This window comes from Thamnophis elegans, chromosome 9 (genome assembly GCF_009769535.1).
Source record: "Thamnophis elegans isolate rThaEle1 chromosome 9, rThaEle1.pri, whole genome shotgun sequence".
In the NCBI taxonomy this organism is placed as follows: Eukaryota; Metazoa; Chordata; class Lepidosauria; order Squamata; family Colubridae; genus Thamnophis; species Thamnophis elegans.
Window position 1 is genome coordinate 54,332,883 of NC_045549.1, and position 25,338 is coordinate 54,358,220.

The following is a 25,338-nucleotide window of genomic DNA, read 5'->3' on the forward strand; positions in this document are numbered from 1 at the left end:
ATATACAATTAAAAATTCTAGAATAAAACAATAAATAACAGATAAAATCTATGATAAAATCCAGCAGACACATGCTCTACCTAACTAATATTACAATCCATAAATTGTGAGGCCCAAAGTCAGTTTAATACTAAAAGGGAAAGGAATAAGCAGTGCAAAGGTTTGCCACATTTGTTGTATAAAATAGCTATGGTGGATTAGACACATGTTCCCAACGAATCCCCATTAAGTCAGTGATTTCTTCAGCTTTCATCTATATATTGAGTAAATCAAAATCAATATGCAGGAAAAGTAAATAAAAAAGGTGAGGAATTGAGCTAATATACACCACATTCCTAATCTATCTCCCAATCAGCAGCCTATGACAGCTACTGACTGAAATATTGACTGGTTCAATAAATCAATCAGAACAGAGCTGGAAGGGTTCTTGGAGGTCTTCTACTCCAACCCTCTGCTCAGGCAGAAAACCCTATAACATTTCAGAGAAATGGTTGTCCAATCTCTTAAAAAACTTCCAGTGTTGGAGCACCCACAACTTCTGGAGGCAATTTGTTCCACTGGCTAATTGTTCTCACTAGGTGGGTTGTCTCCTTGATTAGTTTCCGTTTATTGCTTCTTGTCCTACCTTCAGGTGCTTTGGAGAATAGCTTGACTCCCTCTTCTTTGTGGCATTCCTTAGATTTTGGAACACTGCTATCACCACTAGTTCTTCTTTTAATTAAACTAGACTTACCCAATTCCAGCAACTGTTCTTTATATGTTTTAGCCTCCAATCCCCTAATCATCTTTGTTGCACTTCCTGTACTTTTTCTAGAGTTTCAACATCTTTTTTTACATTGTGGAGATCAAAACTGGATGTAGCATTCCAAGTGTGGTCTTGCCAAGACATTACAAAGTGGTATTAACACTTCACATGATGTTGATTCTATCCCTCTGTTAATGCAGCATACAACTGCTTTGGCTTAGAGAAGAGAGGCTTATCTTATTTTTCAAAGACCTGAGGGCAAGTCAACAAACAATGAGTGGAAGCTCATTAAAGATATATCCAACCTGGAACTAAGGAGAAATTTCCTGACAGTAGGAATGTTTAATCAATGGAACAGCTTGCTTCCCAGAATTGTGAGTGCTCTATTGCTGGAGCTTTTCAAGAAAATATTGGACGGCCATTTGTCAAAGATGGAATAAAGTCTCCCGTCTTAGACAAAAGCTTAAAACTAGCATACTTCCAAAGTTCCTTTCAAGCCCAATAATTCTAAGAGCTTCTAGTGTGACCAATGTATGAACAAAATAAAACATCCCTAAAATATACTTGTCTCAACATACCTGCTCATGTGACCATGTCCGTTCAGAACCATCCTTCACACATATATCTAGTCTGAGTTCAGTGCCTGTTCCACCATGCTTACTGTCCATACAGAGATTAGCTGCCACATTTCGAATCTGTAAAATTAACAAATCTATTTTAAGCATTACAACACAGCTTGGAAAATGCTGATTTGTCTGGAAAAGAAAGAGAACAAACTTTTGCTTTATTTGCCAATTCAGTTCAGTACAATATTGATAAGAAGTTTTACTTTTGGCTAAAAATCAGGTGCATTTTGCTTAGTTTTAGCCTATAAGAATGTAAGGTGATTTATGAGAAAGATATATGTTAACTGAACGTGGAGGAGTAAAGGAGGAGCGTCTGGAGCAGGGATGTCAAACTCAAGGCCTGTGGGCCAGATCTGGCCTACAGGATGTTTAAATCCATCCCTTGGGGCTGGCGTGGAAATATCAAAGGAACGGCCCATGGTGTCTCTGCCAGCCAAAATGGGCCACATGTCTTGAGTTTGACATCCCTTCTCCAGATGCTCTTCCTTTACAAAAGTGGCCCATTTTTGGCCTCCCCAGCTTCCTGCAGCACTCTGCTGGCCAAGAATAGGCTGCACAGGGGTCTTGCGAGGACTCCATGCAGCCTGTTTTCTGGCTCCCCGGCCTCCAGCAGCAATCTGTCAGCCAAAAACGGGTTGCTCAAGGCCCTCACACGCCCTGTTTTTGGCTCAGAGATTGCTGCTGGAGGTTGGGGAGGGGCCCCCATGCCCCATTTTGGCTGGCAGGGTGCTGCAGGAGGCGTCCGCCCCATCCCTCCCCCTCATCAAGATGACAATCCATTCTGAGAGGCGGGGAGGAAGTCTGCTCAAGAAGGAAGTAGTGTATTTTGCCTTGCATTTGGGTTGTATCTGCTTAGTTTTCAATGGTTTTGCACGAGAGATACACAGTAAAGCCTTGCACTTGGTGTATCCCAATCTACATTCATTCTTATTGCATTTATATGAGTTGAATGAAAACATCAACATTTCTTGGGATAAATCTTGGCCCTTGAGCTCAATTGATTATTAACTTGTGTTGATATCAACTGTATGCTGCTCAGGAATTGGATGTTACAGAGAAATATTGAGGTTTACATAGCTCTTTCATACGAGTATATTAATATTCTGTACCAATGCTTCTGTTCACCAATTTCTCAAAAGCAGTTGGTTTGGTGATCAGTGAAAATCTTCACTATTGTGGCCCTTGTAATTGTGCACTCTTCAACTGACCTGATAATTAGGGGAGTGTAAATAAAGTTATTGTACCTTTCTTATCCAAATTTTAAATTCATTTTGTTGCAGTTTTGAGCCAATTTTCCTAATATGCATTTAGAGCACCCATGAAACAATATTGTCTCAATATATATGTTTGTATATCTATACTTGTAGATCAATACTCTAATCAAGAAACTAAAGAGAAAGCGATACTTTCATCAAAACTGTCAGGATAAGCTACTGCATATAAAAATAGAGCAAAGCCCACACTCACTTGTACTGATAATGGTATCCGGTTGGATAATAAAATGTCTGATAGCCAACAACCAAGCTCAGGATGCACCAAGAAGTCCACAATTTTGTCTTACTGTTATCCTTTGGTTGCTAAAATATGAGAGGAAGGGAGAATGACCTTCCTCATAAGCTTCATAGAACATCATTTAAAATGGAAATATATCCTTTGGTATATACTACTGCTAAACAAAAAAAGATAATTGTGAACCTAGATCAGGCCTCCAAAGAATAGAGAAAAACCTAGCTAAGGTATTCTACTTAAAATGATATCTATTTTCTAAAAAATTAAAGCAATTTTATTTCTAATCAAAACCGTCACCACTAAGGGAGTAGATTTGCCTCTGATTGTTGTCATCATATACATTTGCCTTAGCCAGGGGTCAGCAACATGCGGTTCTGCAGGTTCGTGTGGCTCTTTCATCCCTCTGCTGCGGCCCCCTGTTGCCAGTTGGCACCACAATTTTGAAAGGAGCTTCCAGTCAGGAGGGGGGGGGAGCAGGATGTGCCAGGAGGAGATTCTATGGCAAGGGGCAGGTTTTCAGGTCAGTTCCACTATTGATAGGGATTTCGGTTATGACAGGTAGAAGAAAAAGGACGCCACACTAGGAGGAGACTCTATGGTGGGGAAACCGGACTGCTGGTCGGCTCCTGAATTGAACGGGGGGCTTCCGGTTAGGACCTTTGCGGCTCTTTAAGTCTTTAAGGTTGCTGACCCCTGGCCTTAGCAAACCTTATAAAGCAGAGATGGCGAACCTTTTTCTTATGGCATGTCAAAATTGTGTGTGCGTGCTATGTCCGCGCGCATGCCCACTCAATTTCCCTGCCCACCTGCGCATGCACACGTGACTGCCTCTATGCATGTGCATGCAACCCCCCCCCAATGTTCTGGAGGCTTTCCTGAAGCCTGGGGAGGACAAAAATGGAAACAAATGGCCTCCTCAGCTCTCCAGACACCAGAAACAGATTGTTTCTGAACTTCCAGTTGGTCCCTTGGGGCTGTTTTTTGCCCTCCCCAACATCCGGAGGCTTTCCTGAAGCCTGAGGAGGAAAAATCAGCTGGCCTGCATGCACACGCATGCCGGAACTGACAGCTGGTGTGCTACCAAACATGGCTCCACTTTCCACCTATGGCACAAGTGCCACAGATTCGCCATCATGGTTATATAGTGATACCTTGGTACTCAATTGCTTTGAAACTCATTGAATTTTGTACTCAAAGCAAGTGAAAATTTTGTGCCAGTACTCATTGTTTGTTTGGTATTCAATGCACAAACTAGAACTTGTCAGTATTGGCTGCTTTGTGACTCGCTATAATATTCCTTATGGAAATATTTGTTTGTTACTCATCACTTTTGGTACTCATTGCACCTCCTGGAACCAATTAATGATGAGTACTGAGATACTACTGTACAGTTTTTCTTATAAAAAAAGAAGAATGCCACTGTAAGTGATTTAATAATAGTAGTGACTTTTGATGCTGATATTACAGTGCATATGTGTTTATTTTTTAATGTTTATAAAGCTATCTCTTTTTTTGGATTTTTTTTTTTTGCTTATGTTAATGTTAGATGCCTAGAGTATCTTGTAAGTAGGCAGCCATATAAATGAAAATAGTTAACTAAATAGACTGCCTGTTTTGTTAGCTGTGTAAAGTTACCAGAACTGTTCTTATAGGAGGGATTGTTCAAAAATATACACATATGAAGTGCTAAGTCAAGAGCAGCAAGATTTTTTTTTATAATTCAATGAATGGAAATTTCTGTAATTGTTTTCTTGAAAACAAGCTATAACATTAGGCTCAGGAAATTCAATTTGTCAATTTTCCAGTTCAGCTCTAAGTCAAGATAACACAAAAACATCATCTTTCAAGAACATGCATAGAAAATGCACAGTTCTATGATATACTTTTTCACCAGAAAAGCAGATAATGGATTACAGCTTCATACAATATAATATTTCTGAGTGTAAAAACTATGTATTCATAGCCTGTTGTCAGCCAGCATTAAAAATGTGTGTATGTATCATATGTATATCCATCCACAAATTAAAAAAATACTGCATGCTAGATAAAACAAAACAAAAAAGAAAGGACAAAAGTTATGATAGGAGAAACCTATTTTCTGATGAAAGTTTAAAAAAATTACACATATTAATTTTGTGAGAAAACAAATATCATTGATTCTCCATAAACTTAAAATCTGTGAGGCATTTGCAATTTTAGTGCGTTTTAGTAACAAAGGAGAACAGGCAACTTTATCAATTTCCGTTTTTCTAGTTAAAAGTGAGAATTCTGCCTTGGTAGAAAAGCAAGGAACAAGCCGTCCACAGATTATCCTACTTCCTTCTTTTCTTTTGGGTTAATTTCTTGCTGGTTCACTATGTAACCTTGTTAATAGAGTTCAGCAAACCCTAGGTAACCTTTGGCTAGACGCACAGTTAAGCCTGCTGCTTCAAGTCTGGAAACAATTTCTTCAACTGCTGCAACTATTCTTCCAAAAAGAGTTGTAAATAATTATATTCTCCAGATATGCTTCATAGTCAAAGGTGGGTTCTGGCTGGCTTTACTGCCAGTTTGCTTGTGCGGGTGCTTTGCGCACGCATGCACAGTTCAATTAAAGTTGTTCTGCACATGTACAGAACTAAAAAACAAGATGGTAGTGGTGATGGCAGCAACAATGAAGGAACTGGTTCAGGGGCGTGGCAGGCCTGGGTTGCTGCTGGTTCCAGCAACCCAGGCTGCCCTACCGCTACTGGTTGGACCAAACTGTTTGTTTGTTTGTTTGTTTTCCTTTATTTGTATGCCGCCCTTTTCCCTGGGGGGACTCAGGGCGGCTCACAATTAAAAAAAGGGGGGGGGAAGACAAACAGTAGACAATACAACATGTTAAAAAAAAGAGCACAACAGTCACACAGTTCGGGTGAGGCTACAGTCTTAACCCCAGGCCAGCCGGGACAGCCAGATCTTTAAAGCGGTGCGGAAGAACTGGAGGGTGGTGAGGGTCCGAATCTCCATGGGGAGTTCGTTCCAAAGGGTCGGAGCAGCCACCGAAAAGGCTCTCCTCCGGTTAGTTGCCAGTCTGCACTGGCTGGAAGATGGAATTCGGAGGATTCCATCTAAACCTAATCAATGCGATCGTATCGGTCTAGTGGAGGTAATTGGCAGTAGGCGGTCTCTCAAGTACCCAGGCCCACTACCATGAAGGGCTTTATAGGTGATAAGTAGCACCTTGAAGCGCACCCGGAGATCAACAGGTAGCCAGTGCAGCTCGCGGAGGATAGGTGTTACGTGGGTGAAGCGAGGTACACCCACAATCGCTCGCGCGGCCGCATTCTGGACTAGCTGAAGTCGCCGAATGCTCTTCAAGGGCAGCCCCATGTAGAGCACATTGCAGTATTCCAGCCTAGAGGTCACAAGGGCATGAGTGACTGTTGTGAGGGCCTCCCGGTTCAGCAACTGGCGTACCAGACTGTTGTGAGGGCCTCCTGGTTCGCAACTGGCGTACCAGGCGAACCTGGGCAAATGCCCCCCTGGTCACAGCTGACAAATGATGTTCGAAGGTCAGCTGTGGGTCCAGGAGGACTCCCAAGTTGCGAACCCTGTCTGAGGGGCGTATAATTTGACCCCCCCCCAGCCTGAGAGATGGAACACTTGGCCAATTCGCGGGAGGGAAACACAACAGCCACTCGGTCTTTTCTGGATTGAGCACAAGCTTGTTGACCCCCATCCAGTCTTTAACAGCTTCCAGACCCTGGCTCATCACATCCATCGCTTCGTTGAGTTGGCACGGGGCGGACAGATACAACTGAGTATCGTCCGCATATTGATGGTATTTTATCCCGTGCCGTCGAATGATCTCACCCAGCGGTTTCATGTAGATGTTGAAAAGAAGGGGGGACAGGACCGAACCCTGCGGCACCCCATACGTTAGGGGCCTAGGGGTCGATCTCTGCTCCCCAACTAACACCGACTGCGACCTGTCCGAGAGGTAAGAGGAGAACCACTGTAAAACAGCGCCTCCCACCCCCACCTCCCGCAGTCGTCGCAGAAGGATACCATGGTCGATGGTATCGAAAGCCGCCGAGAGGTCAAGGAGCACCAGGATGGAGGCGTGGTAGGAACCCACCTCTGTTCATAGTGCCTCCCCAACAGAAAATCTATTAAAACTAAAAGGCATATTTGAAATGAGAATGACACTGAATTGTAATAAAAGCTGTTTTCTCTGGAAGTTGCCTGGAGACAAATCTGCCTATAGATCTTTCTAAGTCTGGCTTAAGTATTTTACTCTTCTCAATTGAACTAGTTGGCCATCTACAATAGGCAGAGGGTAATAGGAGAGAAGAAAGATAGGAAGAGAGGGACAGGAGGGAGGGTGAGTGGGAAAGATGAGGTGTATAAGGAGGAGTGGTAAGGGGAGAGAGGAGAAGGAGAAAGGAGGGGAAATAGAGTAGAAAATGATGGAGGGAAGAAAGGATGTAGAAAGGGGGAAGAGAGAGGGGGAAGAAAGTGTCGGATAAGATATAAATATGGTGTATGGAGAGCAGAAGAGCCAACAACTGGTCTTTCTTTCTTTCTTTCTTTCTTTCTTTCTTTCTTTCTTTCTTTCTTTCTTTCTTTCTTTCTTTCTTTCTTCTTTCTTTTGTAGTTGATGGCAAGATGAATTGATGTAATTACTTAATAATACAACATGATATTGACTATGTAATAGTATACATGTGATTATATGCTATGAAAATGGAAAATAAAAAAAAATTATGCAAAAAAAAATAGGCAGAGGGTAATTATAAACTTTATTTCTTCCTTGTGATATCTTAAGTCTATATAAAAGCTGGTTTAGATTGATGCTTTTGTCTTAATTATCTGTAGAATATACTGTCTGTCATGTCTGCCATCTTTGGCTTGGTGCATCACTAGCATCTATCATCAAAGGCTAGGAGGGAGAGGGTAGAGGAGGAACAAATGGGTAACAAACCTGTATGGGTGTGGGATAGGAAACAGAGAAGCTTAGAACCAGTTTGCACCAGCACTCAAGGCCATGCACCCTGAGAAAGAATGTGGATTACCACAAATATCGCAGTGTTCTTAAAACACCTAGGCACATCTTCATTGGCTGAAGATGGACTGATCATGGGGCTGGATCTGGACCATGGGGTGCTTAGATCTGGCCTGCATGGCTGCCCTGGAAACAGCAGATCTGTTTTCTCTGGCAGAGAGTTGCAGGAAGCCGTTGCAGCTGAAAATGGAGCTCGGGAACTTGTTTTCATTGGCAGAATTCTCGGCCATCACTGGGACCCCTAACACGAGTGGTGTCAAGCTGGCCATGCCCACCCTGGCCACATCCACCCTGGCCTCCCAAGGTCAAACACAACCCTGATGCAGCCCTCAATGAAATCGAGTTTGACACCCCTATCTTAGTCAGTTATGATATATACCAGTGATGACGAACCTTTTTCTTATGGCATGCCAAAATTGGGTGTGTGCGCTATTATGCGCACGTGCATGCCCACTAAATCTCCCCACCCACCTGTGCATGCACATGTGATCCCCTCCACACATGTGCACATGACCTCTCCCCAGGCTCCAGAGGCTTTCCTGAAGCCTTGGGAGGGTGAAAACAGCCTCCCTGCCCCCCTGAGGCTGAATGGTTCAACAAAGAAGTTCGTTTTTGAACTTCCAGTTGGGCCATTGGGACCGTTTTTTGCCATCCCCAGCCTCTGGAGGCTTTCCTGAAGCATGGGGAGGGTGAAAAATCAGCTGGCTGACACATGCATGTGCGCTGGAGCTGATGGCTGGCATGCCACCAAATATGGCTGTGTGTGCCATTTGTGGCACACGTGCCATCGGTTTGCCATCACGGATATATACTTTATATATATACTGAATACATATGTACCTCTCTTTGTTACTAATTACTAGAAATACCTCCACAGACATTTAAGGAAATGATTCACAAAGATAATTCACTCAAATGAATTATTAGTTGGTGTGTATCTAGCTGTTGACCCTTTGACAAGTAACATTTAAATTTTCTTTATTCCATCTATTTTCCATCTTTATTCTGACACACCATACCAGTGGTTGGTTTCTGCCGATTCGCACCGGATCGAGAGAACCGGATGGTGAAATTTACTGATCTGATGAGAGAAGGTTCGACCGGTGGACCCGGAAGTAACTTCCGGAATGCCTGCCCCGGTCTTGTTGCTCCTCGCCCATCTGGAAGCCACTCCATCGCTCACTCTCCCCGCCCATCCACACTATCCTAGACCAATTCAGTGTCAAGTCCCACACCTGGGAGTAGAGGCGGTGAACGGAGAAGCATGGAGAGGTCCAGCGGCACAATCCACCAGACAGCAGTGGCAAGCTCAGGAATTTTCTCCTGGATTCCTCTCTGTCATGCCTCCTCTGATCTCCCAAAGTTCTTTCTCCAGAGTGTGATAGCTTTCTCCTGGATTCCTCTCTGTCATGTGTCCTCCAATCTCCCAAAGTTCTTTCCACAGTGTGTGATAGCTTTCTACTGGATTCCTCTCTGTCATGCCTCCTCCGATCTCCCAAAGTTCTTTCTCCAGAGTGTGATAGCTTTCTACTGGATTCCTCTCTGTCTTTCCTCTTCCCATCTCCCAAAATTCTTTCCCAGCGTGTGGTAGCTTTATACTGGATCCCCCTCTGTCTTGCCTCCTCCGTTCTCACAAAGTTTTTTCCCCAGACTGTGATAGCTTTCTACTGGATCCCCTTCTGTATTGCCTCCTCTGATCTCCCAAAGTTCTTTCACCAGCATGTGATAGCTTTTTACTGGATTCCTCTCTGTCCTGCCTTCTCCGATCTCCCTAATTTCGGCCCTTAATCCTTCAGTTGTCAATTTTTGGGAGGTTTTCCCTTCTCTTCCCCCCCTTCATAGAAGTCCCAAAAAAATTTGCCACATGATTTGGGGATGGTGGTCATGTGACTGAGTGTGCATGTGTGATATCAAGTTGGCCATACCTGCCTGGTCACATGACTGCCAAGACACACCCACAAAATAGGCCACACCCACAGAATAGGTTCTAAAAAAATTGAAACCTACCACTGCACCATATCATCTGTACTGGTCTAACCTCCCAGTACAGAAGGTAATGATTTTCTTCTTTGGTAAGTTTCCCTTCACATCTCATGCTCAAAAGCTTCATAGATTTCACACAGTTGAGGAACAGGCTATATTCAACAGACATTTTAATATTCAGCCTTTCCCTCATTTCCCAGTGTCTTTTTCCCAGAATGTTCTATTGTGTTGATGTGTACAGATAATGTAAATTCACCACTTTTGTCAAATCTCTATCTATCGTGTCTCCCTTTTCCTTTGTGCATTATGGTGAGAATCTAAGTTATTTCCTATTCTCAGCTCCTTATTAGCAAAACATAGCACAAAGGCTGTCTGCGTTCTGCATGGATTAAGAGAGATGTGGAAAGCCAGTGTGATGTCATAATGTAGAACGAGCTAATCAGAAGACACAATCTCAAGAAGTGAAAATCCCCACTTTTCACACATGCAGTTCTCATCTAAATGTCTCAAGTCTTCAGAATAAAATAGATATAATGAAATAGGTGAGTTCTCTGTATTTAAAACGAATAATACACCACATCAACTAGCTAATTATATTGTAACATTTCCTAGGTTTTTGAAAGCCAGTATGACACCTCAGCTACCATCCAAATTAAGCAATTTTAAATTAAAATGAACTTGCCATGAAAGTAAAACAGAAGTGTCAAATCACTAATGGTAACAACACAAAAGGTTTAACTCTGAAGCCTTCCAAAAATAAAAATGAGCACACTTTCCAGGTAAATACTAAAATCTTGGACCTATTCCTAGAATTCTTGAACTGCAATCTATGACAAAAAAAACTTATGTGACTGACTGAACATACAGTCTATTCATTGATTATTTTTATGTGTCATATATTGACCAATTATCTGCAATGGTGCTGAAAGGGCTGCTGGTGGTGTGTGGTTCGATTTTCAGGTCAAGGAGTTCTAGACATAAATAATATACTCAAATTCATGAACTGGTAACTCCTCGTTTGTCTACTTGATTTTTTTAAAATTAGAGCTGCTATTTCAGATGGCTTGAAGAAAATAACTGAACCTGGTGCTTTACTCCTCTCAGGAAGGTAAAACCTATTACATCAATCTATTCCAGGTAGAACATATTTGTCAGGCACGCCTCCTTCAGCAACCAAGAAAGAAACCACTTAACTCCATTTGTAGAATTAAGAGTACTTTTACTGGTTATGAAAAGATAGCAGCGATGTAAAGCAAGATCTGAGGCAGAAACGTGCGAAATCATACATATCAAACATTTGCCCAAGCCCCTCCCACCCAACAACCCCCATCCCATTGCACAATCTGCAAATCCCTTAGGTGTCATGTGGGTGCATCTCCAAGAAGCATCATCAGGTTGGCCTTGACCAACTCCAAACATGCACAGAAGATGGTGAGAACAAAACTCCCCTTTTAACTATCACTCCTGTACCAATTATCCGAGCCCAAATACCATGTCTCCCCCTCCCCATTTCTATGCCAGCCGAAAGCAAATAGCAAAGCAGAGGCTGACACTTATAAATCTATTTGTTGGATTCCAAGGGGATCTTGAAGTTTTTTCTCTGGGACTCTGCACACAGTCTGAACTAGGCATGTGGCAAAGACCTTTGACTGCGCTTTAGCCCTTTGCTGGGCATCAAACCGTGATGCTCCTTGATTTTTTCCCCAGCAAAATGAGGTACAATGCTTGAAGAGACACTTGGAGTACTTCTGGAAAAAATGACAAATAGAGCTGATGAAGCACAAGAAACAGCACTTACTAGTGATTACATTATGGCAATATGAGCAGCAACACATAGCTATTTTTCCACTTTTAATACATCCACAGTTAACCACACAGAGACCCTTTTCAAAGTGACTCATTCCTTGCTGGGGAGGGTTGAGCTACAGCACCATCGTAGGGCTACTATGAGGAATAAAGTCATTTGTATTCACCTGAAGTTAATTTCTGAGTTGGCAAGTCCTATCATGACTAAATAAAGTTTTTGTGGGGTTGCCTAAGGCAAATTTCAATCTGTAACTCTTGAAGGAATGGGCAAGGTTCTTGGGCCTGCTAACTTTGCCATCTGTTCATTAGATGTACATTCCTCCTGGGAGTGAAAGCTATCGAAGAAGTGATATGCAATTGAGTACATGCAGTAATACTCCTTCATTGAGCAGGCATTGGCACTATTCACCTTGGAGGAATTAACAATGCCTTCTTTTCTCAAAAAAGTTATTTTTTATTCATTTATGAAATTTATATGGTCAACCACTTACCCAAATAATTCTGAGCAACTTATAAACAATAAAAGCAACATAGTAAAATGAAAAATATAAAAATAAAGGCACTTTAATTATCTTATCCTCCATCACAAATTCACAGTATCAACATTTTATCAATGCTTGTGACAAATACTAGTTTTTAACTGTCTTCTGAAAGATCAGCAATGTTGTCTGGATTCTCAGAGTGAGGCTGTTCCACAGGGCAGATGCCTCAACAGAGAAGGTATATGTAAGGGCTCCTCTCCTAACTTAAGAAAGTGAAGACTCTTGAAACTGAGTATTTCAAAAGGAACCTTTAATTAAGAAGGCAAAGCAACATTTGAATCCCCTTAGGCAATGCAAGTAGAATTAAAGCAGTAGAGACCCTTCCCATTTGTCAGAATGCAGATTTTAGCCAATACACAAGTGTGAAGATGTTTCCTTTATCAACTGCCCTGAGAGCCAAATAAACATACATTCCCATGAATATCTTCTGTTAGGCATTAAAGTGAAGCATCCCACATGGCCATCATAAACATCCCCCCAAGAGGTGATGGGATCTCAGGCATTTTGGCACCAGGAAACCAGTTATAAAATATCAGTTGTCACAGGCACTGCCAATACATTGACTCCAAGGCCCCCCTCCTCCCAATTGAATGGCAGTATCACTTTTAGGGACCTGGGTTATGCAAAATTGCACTGTTTCACTGAGGGAACCTAGAGCAGAGCATGTTCACCCTGCTGGGGTTTCAGAAAGAAGTGAAGACATGTATCCTGCAAGTAACTTGATCCTGTGCCATATCAAGCTTGAAAGGTGATAACCAACACCTGTAATTGCACTTGCAAACATACTAGATAACTAACCTGAGAAATCTCAGCATGCTCAACATCACATTCTATTCTGAATTAGCAGAAGCTTCCACATGCTTTTAAAGAAAAGTCCCAAGGACAGAATAACAGAGTTGGAAGAATCTTGGAGGTCTTCTAGTCGAACCCCCTGTTCAAGCAGGAGACACTATACCATTTCAGACAAATGGTTGTCCAGTCCCATCCAGGACAGATGCAAAGAAAGAATTAGGCAGCTCTGCTTTCTCTCTGCTGCCCATCATTCCTTGTCATCTTTTTCTGTTAGTGAACTGATTGTTTCCTTGACTCTTTTCTTGTTTTTTATATGTTAAAAGAAACATTTTAATTATATTTTATATTTGTTGTAACTCTTAGTACATTCTGAGCCTTAGCTTTTTGACTTCATCTTTGCAAATTCAGGATATATGCAGATATTCTACCTTAGTTATGTGTCTCTCTTTCCATTTTTTAAATATTGTTATCCATTTTATCTTTCAGTTTATCAGAGGGTTCTTTGTGTGATCATGCTGTTTTCTTCTTAGATTTCTTGTTTTTCTTCTTCAGTGGTATTATGTTGAACTGGGTTTTTATAATCATAATTTTTTAGAGTTTCCTAAGCACTTTGGGTTGTTTTCTCCTTTAAGATTTTCATCCATGGAATCCTTCCCAAGCATTCTCTATGTTTGTTGAAATCAGTTTTTTTTTATTAAAAAAGTCTAAGACACTAGTTTGATTATATTCTATTGTTGTGTATGCATTACATTGAATTCCAATATGACATGGCCAAAGTTCTTGCAACTTCAACCCTTCAGACATTTCATCTTGTTAGTAAGAATTAAGTCCAATATAAATGATCCTCTAGTTCCCTCCTCTATCTTTTGGATGACAAAATTGGAACCTGTTTGATCTCTCACTGGATTCAGAGTTTGTCTCTCAGTTGATGTCAGTGTAGTTACAGTTCCCCATTACCTCTGTGGTGTTTCCTATATTCATTTGTTAACTGATTAGCAAAATGCTTATCTATTTCTTCTGCTGCTTGGCCTGTAGTATACACCTATGGCAATATCATTGTTTTTCTTTTAGTTTAACCCATATGCATTCAAAAAGGCTTTCATCCTTGGTTTTATGCATTTCTATAGAGGTGTAGGTACACCTCTACAAAAATGGTAGAGTATGTAGCATTTCTATACACACTTCTGTACAGATTTAGTAGACAGTGCATTGCAGTTATCAAGGGATAAAGTGATTAAAGCACGAGCGACTGGGTGCAGATCCTCCTGGTCTAGGAGCAGCAGAAGCATAAGGTGAATTTAAGAAAAGGTCTCTGAGCCTTGGCAACCACCTACTTTTTGAATAGGAGTTGTGAATGCAAGAGGACACTCCAGACTGCACACAACTGTGGTGCTCAACAGTTGTGTGAAATCTTTTGTCTACTCTTGACCTATTTTTAGAGAAGGTTATTAAGAAGATGGTCAGGTTACAGCTTCAGAAATTGATGTTCTGGACTTTTTACAGTGAGGTCTCAGATGAGGACATAGTACTGAAAACGTATTGATCTTGCTTAATAATCTGTAGTGAAACTGTGATAAGAGTAGTGCAACCTCTCTGATCTTGATTTCTCAGCAGCTTTCAGTGCCATCAACTATGGTATCCTTCTGAACCACTCATCAGTTGTATCAGTTTAAGAAGTAACATGATGCATTGAATGTTAGTTGTTTTGGCAGAGAAATATAAAGGAATATATGCCTCTTAATGGGATTTTGTGACTCCAAAGAGAGAGTGTTTTTGAATAATTTTGCTATAAGATTCTTTTAAGCAATAATACATAAAAACCTAGAACTTGTCTTCCTAATGAGGAGGGATGAGTTTAACAAATTATATGTCAGACAAGTAATGGATGAGGTGCAGCTCCTGTTGTTGAAAAGAAAGAGGAATTATGATTTAAAGCCTTAGTACAGTAGGCAGTATTGATGGAATCAAAGATATTGCAGGCAAGATGCAGGAATATACATATAGATGTTTACAGCTAGAGCAAATCCTGAAATTAGCATAAAATACCATGAGAAAAGTGACGAGCTTCCATACAAATTCAAAGTAATTAATTAGTTGGTTACAATCTATATGTTCTTTGATCTGAGAACTGTGCAACATAATAATAAAATTTTTTGATGTTGTAAAATGAATGTAATATTTGTGTTATAATTTTAATTGTTTTGAGATCTTTACCAAAGGGGGAAGAAGTGATATATTGTAGAATCCCGATGTTATTTTTATTGTTCTGCTTTGCATCTATTCATTAAGTTGTTCCTAAAATATGGCACTCAGAAATAGATTATGGAGGAGGAGCCAACATCGCAATGATACATTGTGCAGATTCGACTGTCCAAATCCGCCAATGACATTTTGCCCCTGGACGGTCCAGCAGGACCTAAACTGTCCCGAAGAGATGGTGACTGGGAAGACAAGACCTTGCTGGTCGCAGGAACATTGCAAAGTCCCTGATCGACCCAAGGGAAGTGCTTCCAACTAGCGGCAAACAGACAGCCCCCCCCCCCCCGGCTGACATAGTTGGAGACGGCTCCAGGAAGAGAGAATGAAAGTGTTTCTACCTGGTGAGGTTTTTTTTTCTTTTCTTTTAGAAGATTGCTCTAAGAAACTCTTTTCTTAAGCTTAATTAGTCCATTAAGCAAGAACAAAGCGACGTATTTAATCCCCATTGGACTGCCTTAGAAAGTTTTTTGCTCTTGCTTGTAATCTTTTGTGGATTGAGTGATTGCAACGCTTCCGTTTTTTCCGCTTGAGTTGAAGGGATCTTTTTTTCCCTATTTCCTTTTACTACTTTAACTTTTTTGGCTTAAATTAAAACTCTTTTACTTTAATAAATTTCTTCTTCTACTTGTTGCAATATTATATTGGAGATACTTAAGGAAAGAGGTTTTAAAAGAATCGAATCTGCCACTTGGAAGCCCAAGTCCGAAGCTTTTTTTCCCTTTGCTGTTGTAACAATGTTTTCTTTGTTCACTCTTATCTGACTATACTGACTGTGCAACAAAAGGGTTTGGAACGTCTCTTTAAAACTTGATAAAGACCCAAGGTCACAAATAGTGGTGTGTGGAAAATATTTTGACAAGAATTGGAAAAGGAAAGAAAAACTTTAGAACCCTTCTTCTTTGAAAACCATAAAAGAACATTTGTCTAAAATAAAAATAGATATATTCTTCAAAATCTGTGACAGGCTAGAGTGGCAGATAGTACCAAATTCTTCTTCTTGCTCTTTCTCTATATTTTTCCTTACTCTAAAAAGTGGATCAATACTCAGATGAAGAAAACTTGATAATTCAAAACATTTTGGCTGGACTTGAGAGGGACTTGAGAGATTTGACAAGAAATGGGACAGACTATGGGATATTACAAAAAAAGATGATGGGGTTATAGCCCCAGAAATTAAAGAAATGAATGAAAATACAGAAAACAAAGATAAGAACTCAAATGAACTTATATAATGGAGTAAACGTGAGTGAAAGTGGAAAGAAGGGAAGCTGGAAAAGTGACTTTGATAATTTGGTGTTCCACTCCAAACTCCAAGATGTAAGAGAAAAAGAAAGAGCGAAAAAGATGGAGTTAATAAGACAAATCTATTCAGAAACAAACCTGACATTAAGTTAAGCTAAGCTTACATTAATAACAACTCAAGGGCAACAAAACCACATGAGAGATCGTTTAAGCTTCAATGTGCAGAGAGAAGTCTTAAACCCTGGAAAGGTTCTGGGTATAGAATAGAGACAACACCCGGCGAGAAAGACCATTTTGTTACTGGAAAGATACTGGTTAATAATGCCAATTGATGGAAAAAAGCTAGTTAATTTTTGATGATTATTAAGTAGAGATTTTAGTACCTTATAGACTGTTTTAGATTACCATTGACTATTTATCCACTAACATAAATTTACTATGATACTAATAGAGAAATAATAACCCTAGTTAGGATAAATAACCAGGCCATAGAAATGCTAATGTACATTCTGGGTGATTTGTCAAGTAGAAATGTTAATATTTCTTAGATTGTCTTAGATGTCTAATGTTTATTTTCTTAGCACGTAATTAACTAGTTTGGGACTGAGGGAAAAGTCCTATAAATCTTATTAAAAAATCATTGTTTAAAGATGGTTATAAAGTTATAATATTGTGTGGGCCTGGAGAGGTGAGATAATCAGTAAATAACCTTTAGTTAACTACAATAATAACAATGAAATGTTAATGGACAATATTTAATGATACATACAGGTGTGTTACGGTGGGGTGTGTGTGGAATGCTTAGATATCTTATTTAACCGAATTAATTTTAGAACATGTCATAAAGGTGTAATGGTATTGGAGATCTATTGAAATTGCAAATGAACGGCAGTAAGTGGTTGTGTCTTCTAATATAAATGATTCTAGATAAAAACATGTTTAAACAATGGTAACCAAATGAGAATTATGGTACAGGGATAGTAAAATACATAACTGTTCTTTCTTGACTTAAAATGTACAACATGATTTGAATGAAGTATATGTAAGGACTATGGAAGAAACACACGGAATATATTTGTAACCAATCGATACGATTTCAACAAGATGTAATGAAAGATGATTTTTTTCCTTTTTTTTTTTTGTTTAACTAAAACAATAAAAAAAATTCTCAAAAAAAAAAAGAAATAGATTCACTACTCAAAATGAGATCTGACAAATGCATATTGCATCTCACAATTTGTAAATTATTATTCTATAGGTGCTACCTAAAGTTGCATTTGCTTTTTTGTAGCCAAATTTTACTGCTGACTCACTAAGCTTATGATCAGTCCTAAAATAATTGACCAGTTATGACTAGCATTCTGTTTTATACTAGTTACTTATCTTTCAGCCTAACACATACTCTTGGACTATGCTGAGAAATGAGAAAAGAGATGGAAAACATATACATTAATGTACTATTTTATTAATTATATGTACATGCCAGTGATGGGTTTCAAAAAGTTTTAGAACCTCGTCTGTAGGTGTGGTCTGCTTTGTGGGAGTGGCTTGATGGCCATGTGACTGGGTGGGAGTGACTTTCCAGCCATGTGACTGGGTGGGCGTGGTCAACTTGTAAAATATGGTGAAACTCACTTAACAACGCTCTTGTTTAGCAACCAAAATGTTGGCTCAGAAACTCTGGCATTTGAAGCACATCACTTCTCAGCCTTTTGGCTAAGATCAAGTGTAGTGTGTGTGTGTATTTGAAGCACACAAGTCTTAAAGCTTCAAGTTACAAGACCCTTGCACCCCTAACTCTTTAGAAAAAAAAACCCCAGGGGTGTTCAAACTTGGCAGCTTTAAGACTTGTGGACTTCAACTGCCAGAATTCCTCCTCTCATTCTTCATCTTGATGATGTGCGGACAGGTGCGGGGAAGGAGCTGGAACCGGTTCTAAACGGCACTGTAGATTTGTGGAACCTCTTCTATAGAAGAGGTTAGAACTGGCAGGAACCCACCCCTGGTACATGCACTATAAAAAGACAGAGAAGAAATTTAGCAACAATTATTTGATTGGCCCAGGCTCCATTTTCAAGCAGTGATCAGACTATGGTTTTGTCTAAGTGATGACTTTACAAGTTTCTTCTGCCTGTTGAAAACTAGGCTTGCACAGATTAGAAAAATACCAAGTGACACTTCAGCAGCACGACGAACACTGAAGGTGGCAAACAACTAGAGTGCTAAATAAAGCAATTTGCGGAGTCTGGAATATATGGCAAGCAAAGTCAGAAAAGCTGCTCAATTGAATAAACTACTCAGATAATGTATTGTCCTTGACTATCACAGTCAGTGTCTTTACATTCTATGTCCGGGTCACTGCCATGCCATCTTACAAGATAAAAGCTTTCAAATCCCACAGATTTACAGAATAAATCTCATATTAAAAATGCCATGAGGTATAAGGAGGCTGCCAGTAGGGGAAAAAAAAATCAAGGATGCAAAATTGAAAAGAGGGAAGTCTATTGCTCCTTCAGTTCATTTGAATTTAAATCAATGCTATATCTGGCTTAGCCACAATAATTAGCACGGGCAAGACAAAAATGCAGATTTCAGAAATTAGATTCTCTGTCCCTCAGTTTGTGCAGGTCTCATCTAGAGTCTCTTATATTTTTTTCTGTGCTATCAGTTTTGCTTAGGCCTTTATTATCTCATTTTTACAGTATCTTAACCATTCTATACTGTTTTTATTTTTAATAGACCTATATATACACTTCCTATTGTTTCCCTTAGTTTGCTGAAGTCAGCTTTCTTAAAGTCTAAAATGCTAGTCTGACTTTGTTCAGCCATCTGTCCCTGCATTATGGTGAATTCTAGTATGACATGATCCCTATGCTCCAAAGTTCTAACTATAGCTAACATTCCCTCAACGATTTCGTCTCTATTAGCAAGAATTAATCCAGTATAATTGACCCCCTCCACCTTTTGGGAGATAAAGATGTTACCAATCACCATTACACACCCTTTTCTGTTTGGGGAACTCAAACTTCCTTTTTGTGACAGTCTGAGTTACATTTCTTCCTGTCACTAGATGAAGACCTTACTTCAGAAGCCTGTGTGATTTCTTGCAGGGGGAGGACATAAGATCAATTGTTCAACTCCAGTGATAGGAACATTCTTCTTGGTTTTTTTCTGTTCCTTTTGGGGTTTGTGTGTGTGTGTGTGTGTGTGTGTGTCCTCTGAGTGATATGTTGCCATTGGTCTTCCTCTAGCAGCACCAACCTTTTGGGCACCACACACTCAGTTCCACGAGGAGAGGTTTTTATGTGGATGGGAGGGGGAATGGTTTTGCACACTGCTGCATCCCATGCGGGTGCGGATGAGGCTTTGCTTGCTTAGGCAGTCTGGTTTCTGGCACACCGCATCCAGTGGTGGGATTCAGCCAGTTCGCACCTATTTGGGAGAACCGGTTGGTAACTTTCTAAGCAGTTCAGAGAACCAGTTGTTGGAAGAAATCCCATTTTGTTTTTTCCACTTTACAGGCTAATCCTATAAGGAAGACAGGAAGGAAACATTCTGGTGTTGTTTCTAGCCTAATCTTTATTGCCCTGCCTACAGAAACTGCCTCTCTGGTTAACCCTTATTACATTGTAACAGCTAAGGTGAAGCGTCCATCATCGTGAGTGATGTTGAGTTGGCCATGCCCACCCAGTAACATGACCACCAAGCCCCACCTACCCTGCTGGTCATTAGGGCAGAGAACTCGTTGTTAAATTATTTGAATTCCACCACTGACTGCATCCCAATGCCAGTCCGCAGCCCGGGGTTTGGGGACCCCTGCTCTAAGGCTTCATTTTTCCTTGTAGTTGTTTATTCCTTGCTGTGTTTAATTTGAATACAAACTTCAGCCTTTCTGAGGTATTCCTCATTTTCATGGATGAGATTCAGAGTGGCTAGATATGCCTTTAGTCCTCCCACTCTATCCTCTAGCAATCTTATCAGTTTGTACTACACGCACTTAAAAGAAAATGTTTAAGGCCCCTGTAAAGATTTGGTTTATGTGGCTGAACCTCTTTTCACTGAGATTGTTCTCTTCCTGACACACTGGAATACATTTTTTTCTCTAATTTATCCTGATATTGGAGAGTAGTAACTGTTGAAAATGATCCCAGCACAAGTTTAGCTGCATTCCATGCAGTGAATGGAGATACGTGAAGATATGTACTATCCTCCATCCCAGAAACAGCTATTAGGATCCTTGAAGGATGACTGAACATCTCTATTCATATGGCAAAAACCCAGCCTTTTCATGCATCTAAGGAGAGAGGAGATTGAAGGAGCAATTGAAAGAAAGCTGTCTGCACAACAATTGCTATTCTGCAGTATAGCCAAAGAGTTCTACAAAATTCTAATAAGGGATGGATGTCACACTATCCATTTTTTAACTTTCCTACCATATTCATTGTTCAGAAATTAATTCACAATTATGCGGTTAAGTATGCAATGTTGATAAGTATAATTTAAACCAAAGTGTGTATACCTCTATATATTTTATTTCAAATTAAACATTTAAAATTATGTCAATTCTTTCTTAGCCACAAACTGTATCACACAATTCAGAGAAGATGAAATCCCAGTGATAACTCCTTAAAGAGGTGCTTGAGATTTGTTTTAATTGATTCAGTGGCCCAGTGAATTGAAGTAGGGTTTGTATAAAGCAAATTGCATGCTTTGGCATTTTAAGTATAATAGAAGTGACCATGGCGAATTAAGGCTCACTGGTGTCCTAAGCACTGACAAATCTTAGTGCCCCTCCTTTATACATACTGTACAAATCTTCATTGTTTTTTTTTTCAACTTTGTGGTGCCCCCTTGGGGCTGGTGCCCTAAGCACCTGCTTAGTCTGCTTAATGGTTAATACACCACTGGAAGTGACAAATAGTATGTACAGGAAAGATAATATTGAGATGTCATTTTGTTTATAATATGTCCAGGTGGAAGAAATAAAGAACTGAACACTAAGAGATTTACAGTGGAAAAGGTTAAAGATGATCTTCAAATTAAAACGGACTTACTTGTACATCTATACAGCTTTACTTGAAAATGCAAGATGCTCACCTATTGGAACTTCTATACTTTATTATCATATGTTATTATTGTTATATGGATATCCTTTATTTTATTCAACTGAACTTAATGATTCAAGACAGTATGTATAAGTTCTAGATACAAGACAGCAACTATTCAAAAATATCTGGCACTTTCTAGATACATTTACTTCTAGATACAACGTATCTAGATGTTCCAGATACAAGACAGCATGTATAATTCTTCCCCTTCATATTTTTTCCACAATAATGCTGTTAGAGGTGGGGGGGGGGCTGGGCTGAGAGAAAGTCACCCAACTAAAGGAAGTCATGCCTAAGGGAAACCTGGAATTTAGTTTCCTGGTTCCTAGTCTAGCACCTTAATCACTACACCAAACTCTTGGTTTCATACTACCAGTGACTTAACAGTCATATTGGATAAAAGTGAACATTATGGTAATAGAGCAGCAACAATTCAAAAATCTCTGGCACTTTCTAGATACATTGTACTCTTTACAAAAATAGTGTAAAATACTGGCCAAAACTATTTTGGGTACAACTGTAGCCCAGTGATCTTTCTGTTGATAAATATTTCTCCTCATGGGAAACAAGGTATAACTATAGATTTGGTTTATTCTTGTCTCTCAGTCCAATCAGTGACAATGCCCCTCAAAACAAAGATACAAAAGAGCTTCAGGAAAGATCCAACAAATTGTTTCAATTTTCAGAAAGATGGAAAAATATAATGCAGACCTATGGAATAGTTCTTTTCCTACTCCTAATAATTTTTAACATATTCTTTCTGTTTGATAAAGGAAAATGTCTATAATACTTACATTTAATATTCCACTTTCAAAAGTGCTAGAAAGAAAATACAGCAATACGATATCTGGAGGGCCTTTGGCTATGCTAGTATAAGGCAATCAAGACAATTTTCCATATCCTGCTATATTATTCCCTATCTACAGTATGTGCTATGTTGGTACAATCACAGGTTAATCCATACTAAAAGCTGTGCATTTTTTTATATGCACTTTTTAAAGTCACAAATTCCGTTGGTTTGTGATTAGAAGGCATTGGGCTTAATTTTGGCCATAAATTTATCTAGTCATGTTTGGGAGAAAGCATGCAAAGAAAAAGCTGTAGCAACAAACACACAAATAGACCTCCTGTTGACAATCTAATTGGAACTACTCTAGTTATTGACTGAAACCTAACAGCAAATTAGTAACAAAACATAGCAGCAAATAGACCAAGAAGAGCAAATATCTCAAAACATCACTTGGAATTGTTCAAATTGACTCAAGCAATTATATTTTTGTCTCAATATGAACAAAGCAATAACAGGAAACTCTGCTATCAAGTTACCATGTACAGACAAATATATTTACCCAAAAGGAAGACAAATCTGAATTTAAGATTATACTTAATCTTCAGAAGAGAAAATTAGATGGGCATATTACTATTTCCACTGTATTATATTCTGAAGAAGAGTTGGGTGCAATTTATTTATTTTAAATATGAATATTATGCCTTGTATTTAGTAAATATGTTTTTCTTAAAATGTCAACAAGGGCAAAAAATTAATGATGGTAGTACATTTTTGTGTGTGTACAGTCAACAATTGATTCTTAGGTAGTTTCACTGGCCTCATCACTGACCATGAAAGTTAAAGCTGATTTTGTGAAATCTGTAGCATGGTCATAATAGCTTTGCTGAAAATGCATAGCTGTATCTGACTATTTTGAATAAAGATGAGATTAAGCTGAATCCTGGATTTAAGTATGTTCCTCACCTCTCCCCAGGAAGCAGGTGGCGGCTCCACTGGTGGAAAATATTTGGGGACGTCCCAGGCCACTGCAGCCATGAACCACTTGAAATCCTTGCACTTGAGATGCTTGCGAAGCTCTTTCTGGGCTGAAATATCACCAGTGGAAAGATGTCTGTATTCAGGTCGCCTCTGATAAACATATTCAGCAAACTCATCCATCCAAGTTTCTGCCACACGTTTCAGATTCTGAACAACAAAGAACAAGAGGCCTAGTTGATTTTCTACATTGTTTCCATGCAGACAAAGCTTTCTTCCAAGTGCTTGTTGTTATCTTTGACATACCCTAAAAGTTATGGAACATCATTCTCTTAACCAGATATAGATGGTTATACATTAGCAAATAGCTTTTAAGCAAAAAGTAATAGCTTCTTAGACAACATCAGCAACAGCACTCCTCCTTACTGCAATTACTGAAAGGGGTTTAATTAACCAAATAACAGTAAAACCTCAATTAATGGTTTCAATTGAATGCTACTACCAATCCTACTTTCACTTGTTACTTAGTAAAAGAAAAATGTAGTTGATTTTTTGCATTGTTTGCAGGCAGAAAATTGTTAAACTTTAGATTAATTATTTAGAATTCAAACTGAATCACAATACATTTCTTTGAAGCTCCATTTACCTGGCATTAAAAAAATCTTCTGAGTCAAAAAAAATTTTTTTTTTGCCCTTTTCAGAGACTCAGTTAATTAAACTTTCACTTCCATCTTCGTTTTCCTGGTTTTAGTTTTGACCAACGGCTATTGTAGCAATAGCAATAGCAATAGCAGTTAGACTTATATACCGCTTCATAGGGCTTTTAGCCCTCTCTAAGCGGTTTACAGAGTCAGCATATCGCCCCCACAATCTGGGTCCTCATTTTACCCACCTCGGAAGGATGGAAGGCTGAGTCCACCCTGAGCCGGTGAGATTTGAACCGCTGAACTGCAGATAGCAGTCAGTTGAAGTGGCCTGCAGTACTGCACTCTACCCATTGCGCCACCTCGGCTCAATGTATCCTATTGCTCTATTGTGCATTGAGTGGTATCTATAGGGATACATTGGTGGCTTATATTATGCATAATGAGTTCCATTCAACAAGCTGATATTTGAACATTCTTGTTCCTGAAAACGTGGGCTGTAATTAGAGTTTTGAAATAATTAAAAACATTGATGCAAAGAGTGTGTAGCAAGAACTTGCCAGATACGTAGATGCATTTATTAAAGAAACTGATTGATAGGACCTCCAGGGATGGGTTAAAGTAAACAAGTGGTAGAGATTAAGGGAAGAGACAACAGATGTAAGGCTTTATTTGTTTATTTGTTCATATACACATGCATGTATTTGAGTCAATTGACTCCTGATGGCTGCCAGAATTAGTCCCTGAAGTTTTCTTGACAAAAGATTTTGGAATTTTACCATTGTTTCCTTCTACTGGCTAAGGGTGACATTAGAGTTAGATATCTCTTAAGGGAGGAACTTTTCTCTCAAGATACAAATGCAGATACAAAAGGGATGAGTGGTGTGTGCATGAGAGAAAGAAAGTGGAGGATTGTGATTAATTAAAATTAGTTAACTATGAAAAGGCAAAGAAGAAAGAGAAAAGGAAGCTTCGGAAAAAATAAAGAGTAGAAAAAAACTTAAATAAAACAATAGAAATATTGCTTCAGTAATAAGCAAAGAATAAAAGAATGGAGAGACATTCATGCTCAGCAGAATTCTCCTCATCGTTCAAAGAGATGGAAGAACTGCACTGAAGCACACAAGGGATTAAAAGTTTCAAATGGGACAATGAGAAAAGCAGCTAGCAAAATAAAGAGAGGGGAAAATGCCTCTCACTAAGAGCAGAGGACCTGATGAGGAAAGGGAAACAAAGCAGCAACAGAAGCAATTCAATATTTTGTTGATGTCTGCAGTGGCAGAGAAAG

General features: G+C 39.5%; 1 protein-coding gene across 1 annotated transcript in view; it reads right to left on the reverse strand.

Annotated features, from left to right (window-relative positions):
- Window positions 1-25,338, reverse strand: part of LOC116513248 (polypeptide N-acetylgalactosaminyltransferase-like 6) — a 609,679-nt gene that overhangs the window by 37,834 nt on the left and 546,507 nt on the right. Inside the window, exons 9-10 of the mRNA XM_032224240.1 lie at window positions 23,395-23,616; window positions 1,324-1,440 (exon numbers count right to left, since the gene is read on the reverse strand). Coding sequence (XP_032080131.1) covers window positions 1,324-1,440; window positions 23,395-23,616 — 339 coding nt within the window. The remainder of the gene's footprint in view (window positions 1-1,323; window positions 1,441-23,394; window positions 23,617-25,338) is intronic.